Here is a 14,433-nt window from a genome sequence, read left to right as displayed (position 1 = left end):
TGCCACGTGCAAGTGTGGAGATGGACCACACGTCCGGCTGTCTCTAGAGCTAGGATCGGTGTTGAAAATAATTAAGATAATTTACTTTTTTTTCTGTGCTGTCTGAAATCCAGTGTCTTTTACACTTACAGCACCTTGATTCCAACCCGTCACATGTTAAGTGCTCAGTAATCAAGTGTGGTTTGTGGCTGCTTTATTGGACAGTGCAGGTATGGACCCTCAAGTAGGAAATGTAAGAAGAATACATCATGATTTTTGTTTTGTTGTTTAATGTGACTGTGAATCACAGTCAAATAGGGAAAGGTAAAAAAAAAAATTGGGGGTGGGTGGGTAGGATAACAGGAATCTTTAGGAAAAGGGGATCAATAAATAAACTTAGTGAGTCAGGAAGAATGACTATGTTTTGATGAACTTTGGTTAACTATTCATATAATTCCCAAGTAAAATTTAGACTTAAATGTGAAACCATAGTGTCATGGACACATGAGGTCATTAAAATATTTTCATTGGGGCAAAGTAGTGTACATAAACAGTTAAAAACAGAGAGGGAGTGATTTTTTCTGTGTCAAATGTTACTGATGGGTCAAGCAAAATGAAGAACTAAGAATTGGGCCCAGCCGGTATGGCTCAGTAATTAAGTGTCGACCTATAAACCAGGAGGTCATGGTTCAATTCCCAGTCGGGGCACATGCCTGGGTTGCAAGCTCAATCCCCAGGGTGGCACATGCAGGAGGCAGCAGATCAATGATTCTCTCTCATCATTAGTGTTTCTATCTCTCTTTTCCTCTCCCTTCTTCTCTGAAATCAATTAAAAAATAAAAATAAAAGAGAACTAAGAATTGGCCATTGGGTTTAGCATGTGTGGTCACTGGTTGCCTTTGACAAGAGCTGTTTCTTGGGGAGAGTGAGGATGAGAATGTCTCCCTGGCTGGGCTTCAGGCTCTAATGAAAGAGGAATTGGAAACAGTGAATAGCGCCAACTCTGCAGGCGTGGAAGGGATGTGAGTTGAAAAATTGATTTGATTTGATTTTGCGTTTGCTTTATAAAGATGTTTATATCTGATGGGAATGATCCAGCAAAGAGAAAAGATTTCAGCAGGGGAGTGGCTATTTGACTTGAAAAGGAGAAAATTCACAGAGGACATGAGAGCTGTCTTCCCACATTTGAAAAGGTGTCGTGGAATGGGAATTAGGCCCACTCTGCGTATGGCCCCGGCTAGACCTCCCATCGCAGCGGGCGGGCGGGCTAACCACACAGCCTGGACTCAGGACATGAAAGTGCATCCGGCTGCCAGCACTCCCCGCTAGCCGGCTGACTTCAGGAGGCAGTACAGTTTTTATCACTGGAGAGGTGAAAGGCATTAGCGCCTCTCGACTGTTAGGTGCTTGCTGTGGCACAGAGCTGCCCCGACAGGTTTTGGTGGCGGTGCTGGCAGAGACTCAGGCGGCTGAGCAGGTGCAGGAGAGAGATGGGTCCCAGCCCAGGGCAGCATGGCCCCGAACCCCGCAGTTAGCGGCTCCCGCGGCGGCAGCGTGGCCCCGAACCCCACCATTAGCGGCTCCCTCGGCGGGCGCCCTGCTGCTGGAGCAGAAATGCGTAGCGCTGGGATCAAGCTCTCTTAGACCCAAATAGCAGAATGCCGTGCCTTCCCATAGAAGCACTGCCTCCTTTCGGTGTCACCTGGAAGTTATGCCATTGCACCCACCAGAAGGAAGTTGTGCCACAGGGTCACGTGAACTGGAAGCTCAAAATCCACCCGGACTGGCGTCACCATGACGGTCACTCGGTAATCTGTTTCCTCCAACGGAATCCACTCTGCTTGCGGTGAGCGGACGGGTTTAACAGTGACCCGGGAATTAAGTGCTTACAAAGTTGTCGGCCGGCTGGGCAGCAGGCTCCAGTCTGAGCTCCCAGGAGCAGCTCCCAGCGCCCAGAACCACTGTGCTCTGTGTGCACAGGAGAGCGGCCGCCTCCCAACAAGACACCGACTGATGCAGCAGCTGCCAAGGAGCTGCCGCCTCCAGAGCCACGGCGGCTCTGCCCTGACCTGCAAACGCCGGGCGATGCCCTGGATCCTCTCGCTGAGTCTGCCTGGCTCCGTGCCAGATCAGAGGCTCTCTGAACCTGAGCTGTGGAATCTAGATCACGGCCAGAACTCGGACCTGCAAAGGAGGTTAGGATGATTACGTTTTTAACTTCCCAACTTCTGCACCCGGGGATGGGGTTGAAATGGGGACTGAGCCAGTCGTCCCACAGTATCTGCCACAAGCAGCATCTTTCTGCAATAAAGCACAGATGCATTAGACACACTGATCAGAAGTTGGCAGCATGCCAGGGGAGGTTCCTGTAACTGCTGTGCCCCCGCGTCCCTGGCAGCCAATCTGCCCCTCAGAGATTGGCAAAGAAATTGAGCAGGTCCCACCGTGGCCTGTCTGCCTGCAGCCACCAGTGACCTCAGTCAAAAAAGGCCAAAGCAGCCTGACAGCCTCCCTGTTCCAAATGACCCTTCTCCTCAGGTAGTTGGGGTCACTTATCCACACAGCACATGTGTACTGAGCCCTCTGTGTGCTGGGCACGGGGTACTGAGAACGGCCAGGTGGGGTGCCTGCTGCCGGGGAGCTAACTTGTCGTGGACAAGGGCAGACGATGCGCCAGCAGAAGACGGAGTAACCATGATGACTTCACTGGTGCTGAGTGCTCGGGGGAAGAAGGGTACTGGACAGAGTGACTGTGTGTGGGAGGGGGCAGTTTAGATTTGGGGACAGAGGGAAGTTGTATTCCCACTGCTCCCCGCTCTGCAGCCAGCTCCGACCCCCAGAGCTGGTCTCGGTTTGAAGGTAGGCGAGAGTGATGATTTGAGCTTGGGTTAAGGTCGTTTTCAGCCCACAGTCTGAGCAAGGAATAATGCACAAGATCAAAAATGCAAGGCAGTGGGTGTGGCTCCCGGAAACTTGCCCCGTTCCTGGTGGAATTACGGCTGAAACTCCATGATCAACGCTACCTGCACCGTGGGAGAACCGGCCACGTCAAAGGAGCTAGAACTGAGACCTTGTTGCCTTTTATGCCACTTACATCCAGGGACCTGCCTACCAGCGTGTGAGGCGGCACCTGTGCCACAGTGTATCCTCCCGTGGTCCGTCTCTACGGCATCGTCGGGCCTCAGCAGGCCTGGCCGTGTCACCACGGCTGCCAGGTCCCCTCGGGAGTTCCCGGTGCCGCGTGGCCAGCAGCAGAGGGCTCACTGTGAAGCGGCCACATTTTCATGACCGCCCTCCGTTTAGACTCACAATACTAACACTCAAGGCACACCAAGGGCTCTGAGTCCCAACAGAAGAGGAGAAAACTGAACTGATTTCTGAGGGCTGTCTGTCCCCAGTGTAATACCCGACTCCCCCCGCCCCCCCCACACACACAAAAGCACCCGCCCAAGGGGTTCACTCCTGGACCCCGGTGCCCTCTCCCAGGCCCTGCCCCCAGAGAGCACCTCCTCACTGTGGATCAGCCCCTCCTGCCAGTTCAGGCAGTTTTATCCTGGAGCCTTGGGAGGTCTGCCTCTTCTATCTGATCTTTTGTTTTCAGAGAATTCTTGATCTTTCATTTTCTTGAGAAAACAAAGCTGTTCTGTTGTTCATCTGGCGCCGCTACAAGTCTCCTGCTCTGTCCTCTCCCTCAGCCTCTGCAAGCCTTATTTCGTGGGTCTGGGCCAGCAAACTCCTGATGCTCATCCTTGAACTGAAGCGCTTCCGTCTGGGTCTGGGTTCGCCTGTTAATAACATGGTAGACTCACCTGACCCCTTTCCCTTTCGTCTGAGCAGCAGTGAACCTTGGCTTTCGGAGCCTGAGTTGGAGCTCTAGTCCTGACGCCTCTTGGGGGGCAGGAAGGGTGCAGAGGCTGTGGGAACGGGCCACCTGTTTTCACTCTCTCCCCAGGCTGTCCCCCCCATCTGCAGAGTCCCCTGTGCTGTGGTGTGGGTGACCCCACGCAGGACTTCCCTTGAATTTTCAACTCTTCCTCCCTTCCCCCCACTTCAGGGCAAACAGCTCCCTTCGAAGAGGGCCTGGCTCGGCGTCATTTCCCGACTCACGGCCCTTCTTAGGGGGTTCATATAAGCTTTCAGTCAAGAGGTTCGAGTGGCTCCTAAGATATACTTTTTCTTCTCTTCTTCAGCCTTTCTCAGGTTAGGCCCCCCTCCCTATTAGAAAGCTGGGCAGTGGGGGGGTGCAGGGGAATGAAGCAGAAACAGCTCCTGCCCAGCCCCACCCCTGCTTCCAGGGGAGGCCTGGAGAGCATTCTTGGTCATTTCCCTCCCATCACATTACAGGTAGAATTCCATGTTTGCTTTCAGCTTGTCAACATTTCATTGTGTACACAGGTCTTCGGAGTTATAGCATGGAGTTTGGCCATTCTCTTGTTTCAATACGTTTTTCTCCGAATATTGGGCTATTTTTGCTGATTCCCATGGATTCCAAGGAGTTGTGCAGATGAGCGCTTACTCTCCATCTTTCCAAGAAGTTCTCCAACTGCCCACTATGTTAAATAGTGAGACAATAAAGATAAAATATGTCAGAAAATTAAAGGAATGTACATTTTTTAAACTAGGAAGTTAAGACTAGAAAAGATAACAGAAATGAGAAAAAGGATTAAAATTAACAATGATGAGACAGAATCCAAACAGAAAAATAAAGCTAAAGAATTAGATGAAAGTATAAAAAAAGAACTCAGAAACTAGGGGTAAAGGTATGGTAAAAAGATAAAATTAAATGGTGATAAAGGTTTAAAAGAACTAATACTTAAGTGTTTTTAAACAAAACTTAAAGATTTAAGGGCTAGAAAATAACATGTTAAAACAATGAATTAATCTTATTTCAAGATTAAAATAAACTAAAAGATAGATTGTAAGCTGTCAGAGGGGGGTTTGGAGGCTGGGTGAAAAAGCTGAAGGGATTAAACAACAATAAAAGCCCTGGCTGGTTGCTTAGTGGTTAGAGCATTGGCCCTCAGACCAAAGGATTGCAGGTTTGATTCCCAGGCAAGGGCACATACCTTGGCTTCAGTTTCAGGTTCGATCCCTGGCCTGGGTTGGGGCAAGTACAGGAAGCAACCAGTCGATGTGTGTGTGTGTCTCTCCCCCCCCCCACCTCCCTTCTACTCTCTCTAAAAATCAATGGAAAAAATATCCTCAGATAAGAATTAAAAACAAAACAAGACCTCATAGACACAAACAACAGTATGAGTATGGTGATTACCAGAGGGAAAGGTGGGGAAGAGGGGGTAAAAGAGGGTAAAGGGTAAAGTGGTGATGGAAGGAGACTTGACTTGGGGTGGTGAACACACAATACAATATATAGATGATTTATTATAAAATTGAACACCTGAAGCCTATATACTTTTATTAACTAATTAGAGGCCTGATGCACGAAATTCGTGCAAGGGGCTCAGGCCCACTGCCGCAGCAGCTGCCTTGGCCCTCTGCCGCCGCGGCTTCATCCAGAAGGTCATCCGGAAGGATGTCTGGTCTAATTAGCATATTATGCTTTTATTATTATAGATATCACCCCAATAAATTCAATAAAAAAGAAGTCATTATAAGGAGTTCCTTCTGACCAGTGTTATCTAAGGGTGCTTTTTATGTCCCATTTCTAAGTCACTGGGCTTTGTTTGCTTGCCTGTCTGTGGGCAGAGAAAGGAGCAGGCAGGCTTCAGGCTGCATGTCTCAGGGTATTCGTGTGTTACGAGCAGTTGTGTGTGAATCCACTGCTACCTGCTCTATGCCATTCCTCTCGAAATGTGGTTTTGGTCTACAGTGTTGTGGCCAGTGTAAGCCCGCTCTTTGGCTTTTCTTGGAAACTTTAACTGGAGATGAGGAGACAGTCTACGCGCCCCCACGAGGCTCCCGCTGGTGGTTCTCCGGAAGCCCTCTAGACAGAGCTACCCTTACGGGGTGAGGGTGCCTTTTCCTGGATGAGTCTGAGTTGGTTTAGATGCTCACTGACCTCCTTTTGCCCAAGAGCCCCTGACTGGACAGTGTGGGACTTCACTCAGGCTGAGGCCGTGGGGATGTGGACGGGCCTTCTCTCCGCAGCTTGCTCATGCAGAAGGGCGTGATGCGGGCTTGGTGGGACACTGGTGTTGGGAGTGCCTTGGCTTCCTGCCCCTCCCTGACTAATGGGGCTGGCCTCTGGGTACCAGCATCGGCCAGTGATCGGCCTGTCATTCTTCTCCGTTCTCAGTGCCTTTCCCATCCTTCTTCAGCACAGCGCTTCCGCCTCCAGGCCCACCGATGGATCCGCTGACGAAGGGGTCCTGCGGGGGCCAGGTCGCACAGACCCTTCTGTGGAAAGCAACGTCGTCTCTCTCCTTCCGCATCCAGCCCCTTCAGACGTGGCCAGCAACAGGCCCTGAAGCAGAGTCCCAGGTCACCCTGTAAGTAAGTAGAAGAACATCCTCTGTTTGGGCTCATGTTCACTGTCACCTGAAATCCCTCAGTGCTCAGGGAGGAAATGACCTTTTGGGGGGGAGAATAGGGAGGGAGAAGGAGTGGATATTGGTTTGGGAGATTTCAGGTTTTGTTCTTAATGATATCTTATTCATGTATTTATTCATGTATTTATTTATTTACTTACTTAACAATATTCATTGAGCACCTGCTCAGCCAGGCCCTATGTCAGCTGTAGTGAGCAAAACAGATTCGATTCCTGTGTTGAGGGCATTTACAGCTCATGGGACAGAATCAAATAACCACACAAATAAATGCTAACTAATTTGTGGTATGTGCTACAAAATGTGTTGCTTTGATTCAGTAAACCTTTACAGAATGTCTTATATAACATACTGGAGGTATAAGAGAATATGAGATTCCCTTATAGTATCTAGAGGGGGAAATCCAACATTATTCAGAAAAGTGGTAATAATAACTATGCTATAACTAATATGTTACTAGATTCTAAGCCCCATAGGGTGGTAACTATGGTTTCCTGTTTACTCCTGAATCCCCAGGGTTTTGTTATGGTGTGCAATAATATCTGTTAAATGAATGAATGAGTAAATGATTGAAGAAGGTAGTACAAGGCAGAGTGCTTAGCTCTCCAGGGGAATCAAAGGCAACTAGGTGCCGAGATATGATTGGCTTAAAAACAAATGAGACGTTTATGCATAGAGGCACAGTCCATGGACAGACAATAGTGCTGGGAAGGGCTGGGGAGAGGAAGGGAGCAGGATGGAAGGGGTTAATGGGGGGGTGTGGAAAGGGGGACATTTGTAATACTTTCAACAGTAAAACCAAATTAGACAAAAACAATGAGACGCTTCAGCAATTTAATGCAAGAAATATGTATGGATGCTCGCTGTACCCAGTGCTTTTGTGAAGCTAATTCCTCACGGGGGGCTTAAGACTCAACTGATGCCCGAGGCCCACCCCCAGATTCAGATTCAGATTCAGATTCAGTGGCTCTGGAGTGGGTGAAAGAGGACTCTTAGGACTCTACTTCAGGAACTTGTAGCCTTTCCTGGGAAACACAAGTAGCCCGATAATCCCTGTGCTCCCAGAAAAGAAGCGTGCACCCACTGCGGTCGGAGTAAGTAACCGCTGGAGGAGGGGGAGCAGAGGGGCCGCAGGTGAGCTTAGCTGGGCAGGATGCGAGTCACCAGGCAGGAGAGGGGGAAGAGGCCACTTTACACAGAGGGGACGGCGGAGCTAAGGCTGGGAGGCCTGAGCGTGTGCCCCGCAGTGTTGACAGGCATGGTGGCGGCGGTTGTCTGCCCGGCTGCACCTGAGAATCACCCTTGGGGCTTTAAAAACACACGGAAGCCTGCACCATCCCTCCAGGATCCCGAGGTCTAGGGTGGGACACAAATACCAAGATTTTATGAAGCCCCAGCTGATTCGCATGTGCAGATGTGGAGAAAGGCTGCTTTTAAAAATGTGACCGCACATAAAGAGATGCCTGGCTAAGAGGTCGGAACTTTATATCTTGGCAATGGGGAGCCATGGGGAGCTTTTATGATGTTACGAGATGATGCTGATTTAAATAGACAAGGTTCACAGAGTTCGGATAAATTCCAAATTGCTAGTTCTGCTGTGGATTGATTCCTCAGGGAAACTAGAGGACGTCTGGGGTCACCGCCGACTTTTCAGAACTACTGCCATACCGTCCACAAAGGGCCCCTGCGGTCTGTTTATGAGAATATGGGAATTGAATATTTTCTTGATTTGAAACTGAAATCTCAAATTTCAGTGAATATTGAATTTTCTGAGCAAAATGCTCCTGATTTTTGGAGGCCTCTGGTAACCAGAGTCCTGGGCAGTCCTGGCGCGCTGCAAGGGAGAGAAGGGACGCCAGGGCTTCATCTACCAAAGGTGGGGTGGGGAGAAGAGCAGCTCTCCCTTCCTCAGAGCACCAGGCAGAGGGTTACTGTCCTCACAGTGGTCCAGCCAGCACCACCTCTTCTCTAGACTACCAGCCCCATAATGCATCGCGCAGATGACACAATCCAGGAGGCGGGCAGAACGTCGGAAGAGCCTATAAGAAGCGGCCCAAGGTGGCACAATCTGGGCCGTATTGGTGAATCCTGTTCGGCCCTGGTGATTGGCGGCTGCGGATGTTAGGTTTAGGTTCTCTGGAAGACGTGCTGGAAAGATGGCTTTAAGAACTGCGATTCTGTGGACCACTCTTTCATTAACTAATTTATTCAACAAATATTTATTGATTACTTGCATACCGGGCATTTGCGCAAACATCCTAAATGCGTTTGCTTATTTAGTCTTCACACTCAAAAAAACAAAACCCGATGCGGTAGCTCCTGTTAGCTTCATTTTACAGATAAGGAAGCAAGCTGGGTGCAGAACGGTTAAGACTTGTCCAGGATCTGGTTGCCCACAGAGCTGTGTGTTACCTTCTCTCCTATTTCCATCTGGAAAAACCCACCTGAGTCTTCTAGAGACAGGTCTAAGCCCCATCTGCATTGGTCTCCCCTGCTGGAGATTGACAGTGGAGGCTGACACAGCAATTCCCCTGGCAGCCATGCAGGCAAGGGTCCGCCCCTCTACAGAGCGGACTGTTTGAGCTCCACGCTTGGGGGAAAGGAGTAGTAGTTGGAAGTGCATTGGGCTCTAGGGCTGTTTGCCAATGAAACTCTGACAGTGAGGAAATTTATATTTTGATTCCCATTTGCCCAACTCCTGTCACTAATTCCCAATCGATTCCAAACATAGAGAAGGGAGCAGATGATTGACTGATAAGCTCCCAAAACTCCAACAACTGTGAGCCAGGCAGGGATCTGTGTGGGTCTGGTTAGGAGAGGCTTGTTTGGTTTTGTTGGGTTTGATTCTCTTGTTCTCGCCTGTCTTAGCAGAGTACCTGGCATGTAGAAAGGGCTCACTAAATATATTTGTTGGGTGTAAGTTAAGGGTCATAGAGCAGAGATGCCAGTTAGAAGGCTTCTGCACCAAGGAAGGTCTGTGCTAAAGCAGAGAAAGTGAAAATGGAAAGGAGAGAAGGGACAAGGGACTCGGAGACCTTGTGGAATTCTGCACATGTCCTCGGGGCCAAATGGCACATGCAAGGTTGTGCATTGCAGTTTACTAGTCCTTTATCTAGGGAATTGGTTACATAAAATAGGGTCCATCTACTCAGTAGAATACAATGTGGCCATAAGAAAGAATACAGGAGCTTTTTGGTACTGATTTGGAAAGATCGCCAAGGTATATGAACTTAAAAATAACAAAAACAAGAAGTAGAGTTGTGCATGGTTTGCTGCCATTTGTGTAAAGTAAGGGGGGAGGGAAGGAATAGGTATTTCTCTTTCTTTGTAAACGCATCCAGCATCTTTGGGAGACACACGAACAGTCCAGGGGGGAGAGGAGGTGCAGAAGGGGAGGCTTTGCTGTGTTCAGCCTTTTAGTTTTGAATCAAGAGAGTGTGATCTGTCTTCAAAGAATGAAATACAAATACACCGATACAAACCTACTACAACTTTCAAAAGCAATGCTGTGCAGGCAGCAGTAACAGGGCCTGGCGACTGATTAGATGTTGGATGTGAGAGGAGACAGAGATGACTCTGGACTTGGTACCTTGAGCAACTGGGGAAAAGATGGCAGTTCTGCCAACTGAGATGCGAATGCAGCAGCGGGAGTGTGATCCGGGCCTGGTGATGTTTTAGGGGCTGCTCAGGTGTCCACGGAACTCTATCCAGCAGTTGGAAGTCTGAGTTTGCGGTTGGTTGGAGAGAAAGAGCCAAGTTGGAGGTTTGGTTTGAGCCTCGTTAGCACAGAGGTGCAGGAACAATGAGGTCCCCAGGGAGGGAGGCCACCTGACTGAAGGGAGAGGAATGTGGATCTTCGCAGGTCAAGGATGACGTGGACTCACAGGTGAGTGGGGGAGGAGCATGGGCGCTCTCTGCCAGAACATCCTGGCCCTTGGCTTGGAACAGAGGCTGCAGGTGCCCTGCTCACCACTGAGCTCCACATCCCCTCGAGGGATAATTGCTAAAAGCAATCATTTTTCCTCAAGGAGGTTATGCCATTACTAAGAATTGTATTCCTTTGATGATTCAAGTTTTCTATTCTTTGAAATTGTACAGTCCTCCTGGGCCAGCAACCCATTTTTGGTGCTCACCTCATCTCAAAGTACAGTACAGAACACCATAAGGACACACTATAAATAGAGCCTAGATATTATCACATTTTTAATCATTGCTTTTAAGAGGCAAAAGGAATTAGTTTAGGCCCTCCTGCCCTAAATTCACTTCGGCCAACACTCATTGTTATAAATCTCGTTTTGGCCGTGGAAGCAGGCTGGCTGTTTCTTGTCATCTCTCCTCTAATAATAAATGTTCTCAGTTAAGATACTTTGCCTCCTCTCTTTCTATACGTTTGGTTTATCTATTATTTTGCTTTCTTTAAAGAGCATCCCCCTCCCCTTCCCTCACCACTCTCCCTCACCCATGGTTTCATGGTCTCATTTTCTTAAACTATCTCAGAATCAGAGTAGCTGAGTGAAGTAAAAATTTTAGAAAATCTTTCAAAAATAGAGTTTGACCTCAAAAGCACAGAGCAAGCTGCTTTTCTTCTACTACGTGCTCGGCATGTGCTTGGAGGAACACAACACAGATAAGCATGGAATGGGTCTAAATTGGCCCAGAAAATTAGAATATGATACAGAGGTTGTTTAAAAAGTAGCTGGGCCGTCCCCCTCTACTGGGTTACCTCAAGGTGAAATTCAGTCAGTTCCATAGCATTTACTTTTATGTTTGAGACAAAGAATTTTTCACATGTTAGTACTGGCTATGAAGGGGATCGAAATATGCCACCTAAAAACCTGCCACTTTGGCCTAAGGATTATTTTGAGCTGAAGGCAATTGAGAAAAAGCAGACACAGGAAGACATCTCCACTCTGCCCCCATCTGCCTAAAAGCAGGGCAGACATTTCCTTTTGTAAAGGTGCCCCCCCCCCCCCCCCCCCCGTCCTGTACCAGGAGGAGGAGGACAGCACTGCCAGCAGAGAAAGAGGGCCACCAAGATGAGCCTTCATGCGCAAACCTCGCTAAACAACCCTCATAGGCCAGTAGTTGCCCCCAGGTGTTTACCTTCCATGATTACCACTCCTAGAAGCCCAAATCCTTTTCTTTTGTCTAGTCACTTCTCCACAGTTTATTGCCCTTTGTTAAAATGATATATAAATCCCAGTATTTAACTGCTTCTTTGGGTTTGCTTCTCTGTGGAGCGCTTGAACAGGTAAAATTAAAAATAAAATGTGTGCTCCTTTTCTCCCTTTAATCTGTCTTTTGTCATTTTAATTCACAGACCCCAGTCACAGAAACTAACAGGGTAGAGGAAAAGTTTTTCCTCCCCAACAACTATTTTACTAAAATGAGAACATTTTTTATTATGGCAAATTCTAGCTTACTCCTAACTTTTCACAAAAAGCCTTTTTTTCTTATTTGTGTTGTTCTTTAAGCACACAAATTTTCTTCCTAATAAGTGGTATGGATACACAACCTATATTTATTCAAGTAGTTATTGAATAAATATAAGTCCACCTATCATCTATCAGATACTTGAAAAATAGCTCTCTAGTCTCCACTTACACACTATTAGTGATAACAAACAGTATGTCCCAACGTCTTCCATTATTTCACCTTCAAATCCTATGTAAGGAGACAGGAAGACTGACAAGGCCGTATAAGAATCTGTGAAACAGTAAGGGCCCATGAGACGGAGGGACTGGGCTGGTCCAATGAGGGAGATGATCACTGATGATATTTGATGATTGATTGTAGAGTTTATAAGACAGGGAGAAGTCAGAGGTGATTCCGTAGTTTGGAGATTGTGAAAATAATTGTGCACCAACAAAAATGAGAAACCAAGTTTTTGAATGAGTTTTGAAAAAAACACATTGAGCTACTGGTGTTTCTGGGAGAATTAGGAAAGGTAAGTAAGGCCAGGGGGTATGTTTGAGATGCGTCAGTAATACTGATGCTATAGGACAGTGATGGCGAACCTATGACACGCGAACTCATTTTTTTGGTTGATTTTTCTTTGTTAAATGGCATTTAAATATATAAAATAAATATCAAAAATATACATATTTGTTTTACTATGGTTGCAAATATCAAAAAATTTCTATATGTGACATGGCACCAGAGTTAAGTTAGGGCTTTTCAAAATGCTGACACGCCGAGCTCAAAAGGTTCGCCATCACTGCTCTAGGAGTAGATAATTCCTTCAAAGGACAGCCATTGGGGAGCACTTCAGGTTTGGGAACAGAAGAATAAAGGATGGGCCCGTGAGGGGGACAGAGATGAGATGGGTCCCTGGGACTTGATAGAGGAGATACGCCCGTGCGCATCCAGCAGGTAGGAAGTGAGTGTGCCAGCATTTCTGAGGATTACCTTTAGAATTTATTTTTTTTTAAACTATAGGTGGTTAAGTCCCACTCCTGAAGATTCTGACTGAGGAAGTCTGGGTGAAAACTGGGCATTTATATACTTACATGAAAATGTATTAAGTAGACTTTAAAACTTCAGCAAGGAATGATAGGAAACTGTCTTTATGACATCATGATGCTGAAGGATGGTTTAAGTCAAAAAACAAAGACCATTAAAGAAAATGTCTGAAAAAACCTGCATTAGAATTTTAAAATGTCTACATGATGAAAGATGCCAGGAAAACCGTTTGAAAAAGAAAAACCACTCTCTGGAAGAAGACATCTGTAAAAAAAGGTTGACATTCAGCAGATACAAATTATTCCTGCAAATCGATTAGAAAAAAGACCAACAGCCTACAAAAGGGGGTAGGCAGAGGGTGGGATAGGCAGGTCACAGGCAAGGCAGCGCACATGGCCGAGAAGCATAGGAAAAGATGTGCAAGCCCTTGAGTTATCAGAGGAATGGAAATTCCAATGACAGCTCAGCAAGGTACCACTTCATGTCCCTCACACTGACAAAAACCAATTCCTGACAATCCCAAGTGTTGGTTAGGATATGGAGCAAATAGAACTCACGCTGCTGATGGGAGAGTTAAGTTGGTATACAGTGACTCCTCACTTAGCATCGTTGATGGGTTCTTGGAACTGCAGTGAGATGACATACAATGAAGCCAGTTCTACCACAGGCTAGTTGATATAAACAAGAGTGGAGTTCCTACAGCACCTCATCAACATGGAATAAAGCGACATTATTTGAGGACCGGCTCTAGTCACTTTGGAAAGCAGATTTGGTGATATGTAGAAAAACAAAGATGCACATGTCACGACTTAGCAGATGCCCTCCTGGGAGTGGATCTCGGGAAATGATGGCACTGTGTTCAAGGAGACTTGTAAGAGGATGTCCATTACAACATTGTTAAAAGTTGGAAGCCACTGAAATGCCCAGCCATAGGAGGGTGGAGGGAGGACCAGTGGGGAGTTGGCACCATAGGAAACAGCAGTGTAAGTGAATGAATTGGAGCCACAGGTATCGACATGGTTAAATCTCAGAAACAAACTGTTCAGCCAAAGAAGCTAGTTGCAGGAAGATAGGCACGGCATGGTATTCATTTGTGTGAAATTTTAAAACATTCTAAGCAATACTGTGTATTGTTTTGAATAAGTACATGGTCAGTACAAATATAAAAATATAAGCAGGAAGTATAAACTAAATTACTTAATGGTTGTTTCAGGGGAGAGGTACACAGGAGTTTCAAGTCTACAATGTTCATTATGTTATTCTTTATTTTTCTGTCTTAAAATATTTTACAAAAAAATAAATAGAGAAAAAATCCAGGTGGTTCTGATATATAGTGAGGTCGAGAATCAATGCTTCTCAGATTCCAATGAGCACATGAATCCTTGGGGGATCTTGTTAAAATGCTGGTTCTGTTTCATTAGGTCTCGTCTGGGGCCCCAGCCGTGAGCACTTACAGTGCAGAGGGAAAATATAAAGTACCCAGGCCTTT

General features: G+C 46.9%; 1 protein-coding gene and 1 long non-coding RNA gene across 3 annotated transcripts in view; one reads left to right on the top strand and one right to left on the bottom strand.

The window, feature by feature from the left end:
- LOC106723924 overlaps window positions 1-8,521 on the bottom strand; it is a 22,541-nt gene extending 14,020 nt beyond the window's left edge. Inside the window, exon 1 of the long non-coding RNA XR_001359674.1 lies at window positions 8,511-8,521. This is a non-coding gene — a long non-coding RNA (uncharacterized LOC106723924). The remainder of the gene's footprint in view (window positions 1-8,510) is intronic.
- The window catches only part of GARNL3 (GTPase activating Rap/RanGAP domain-like 3), an 83,143-nt gene continuing 74,948 nt past the window's right edge, over window positions 6,239-14,433 (top strand). The window contains exon 1 of one of the 2 annotated variants that reach the window (XM_005881466.2): window positions 6,239-6,425. In XM_005881466.2, the coding sequence (XP_005881528.2) occupies window positions 6,283-6,425 (143 nt within the window). In that variant the 5' untranslated portion in view covers window positions 6,239-6,282. Of the gene's footprint in view, window positions 6,430-14,433 lie in introns of both variants that reach the window. The other variant, XM_014529330.1, reaches the window with a different exon arrangement.

This window comes from Myotis brandtii, unplaced genomic scaffold, assembly GCF_000412655.1.
Source record: "Myotis brandtii unplaced genomic scaffold, ASM41265v1 scaffold68, whole genome shotgun sequence".
Lineage (NCBI taxonomy): Eukaryota > Metazoa > Chordata > Mammalia > Chiroptera > Vespertilionidae > Myotis > Myotis brandtii.
This window is presented reverse-complemented; position numbering and strand designations above follow the sequence as displayed.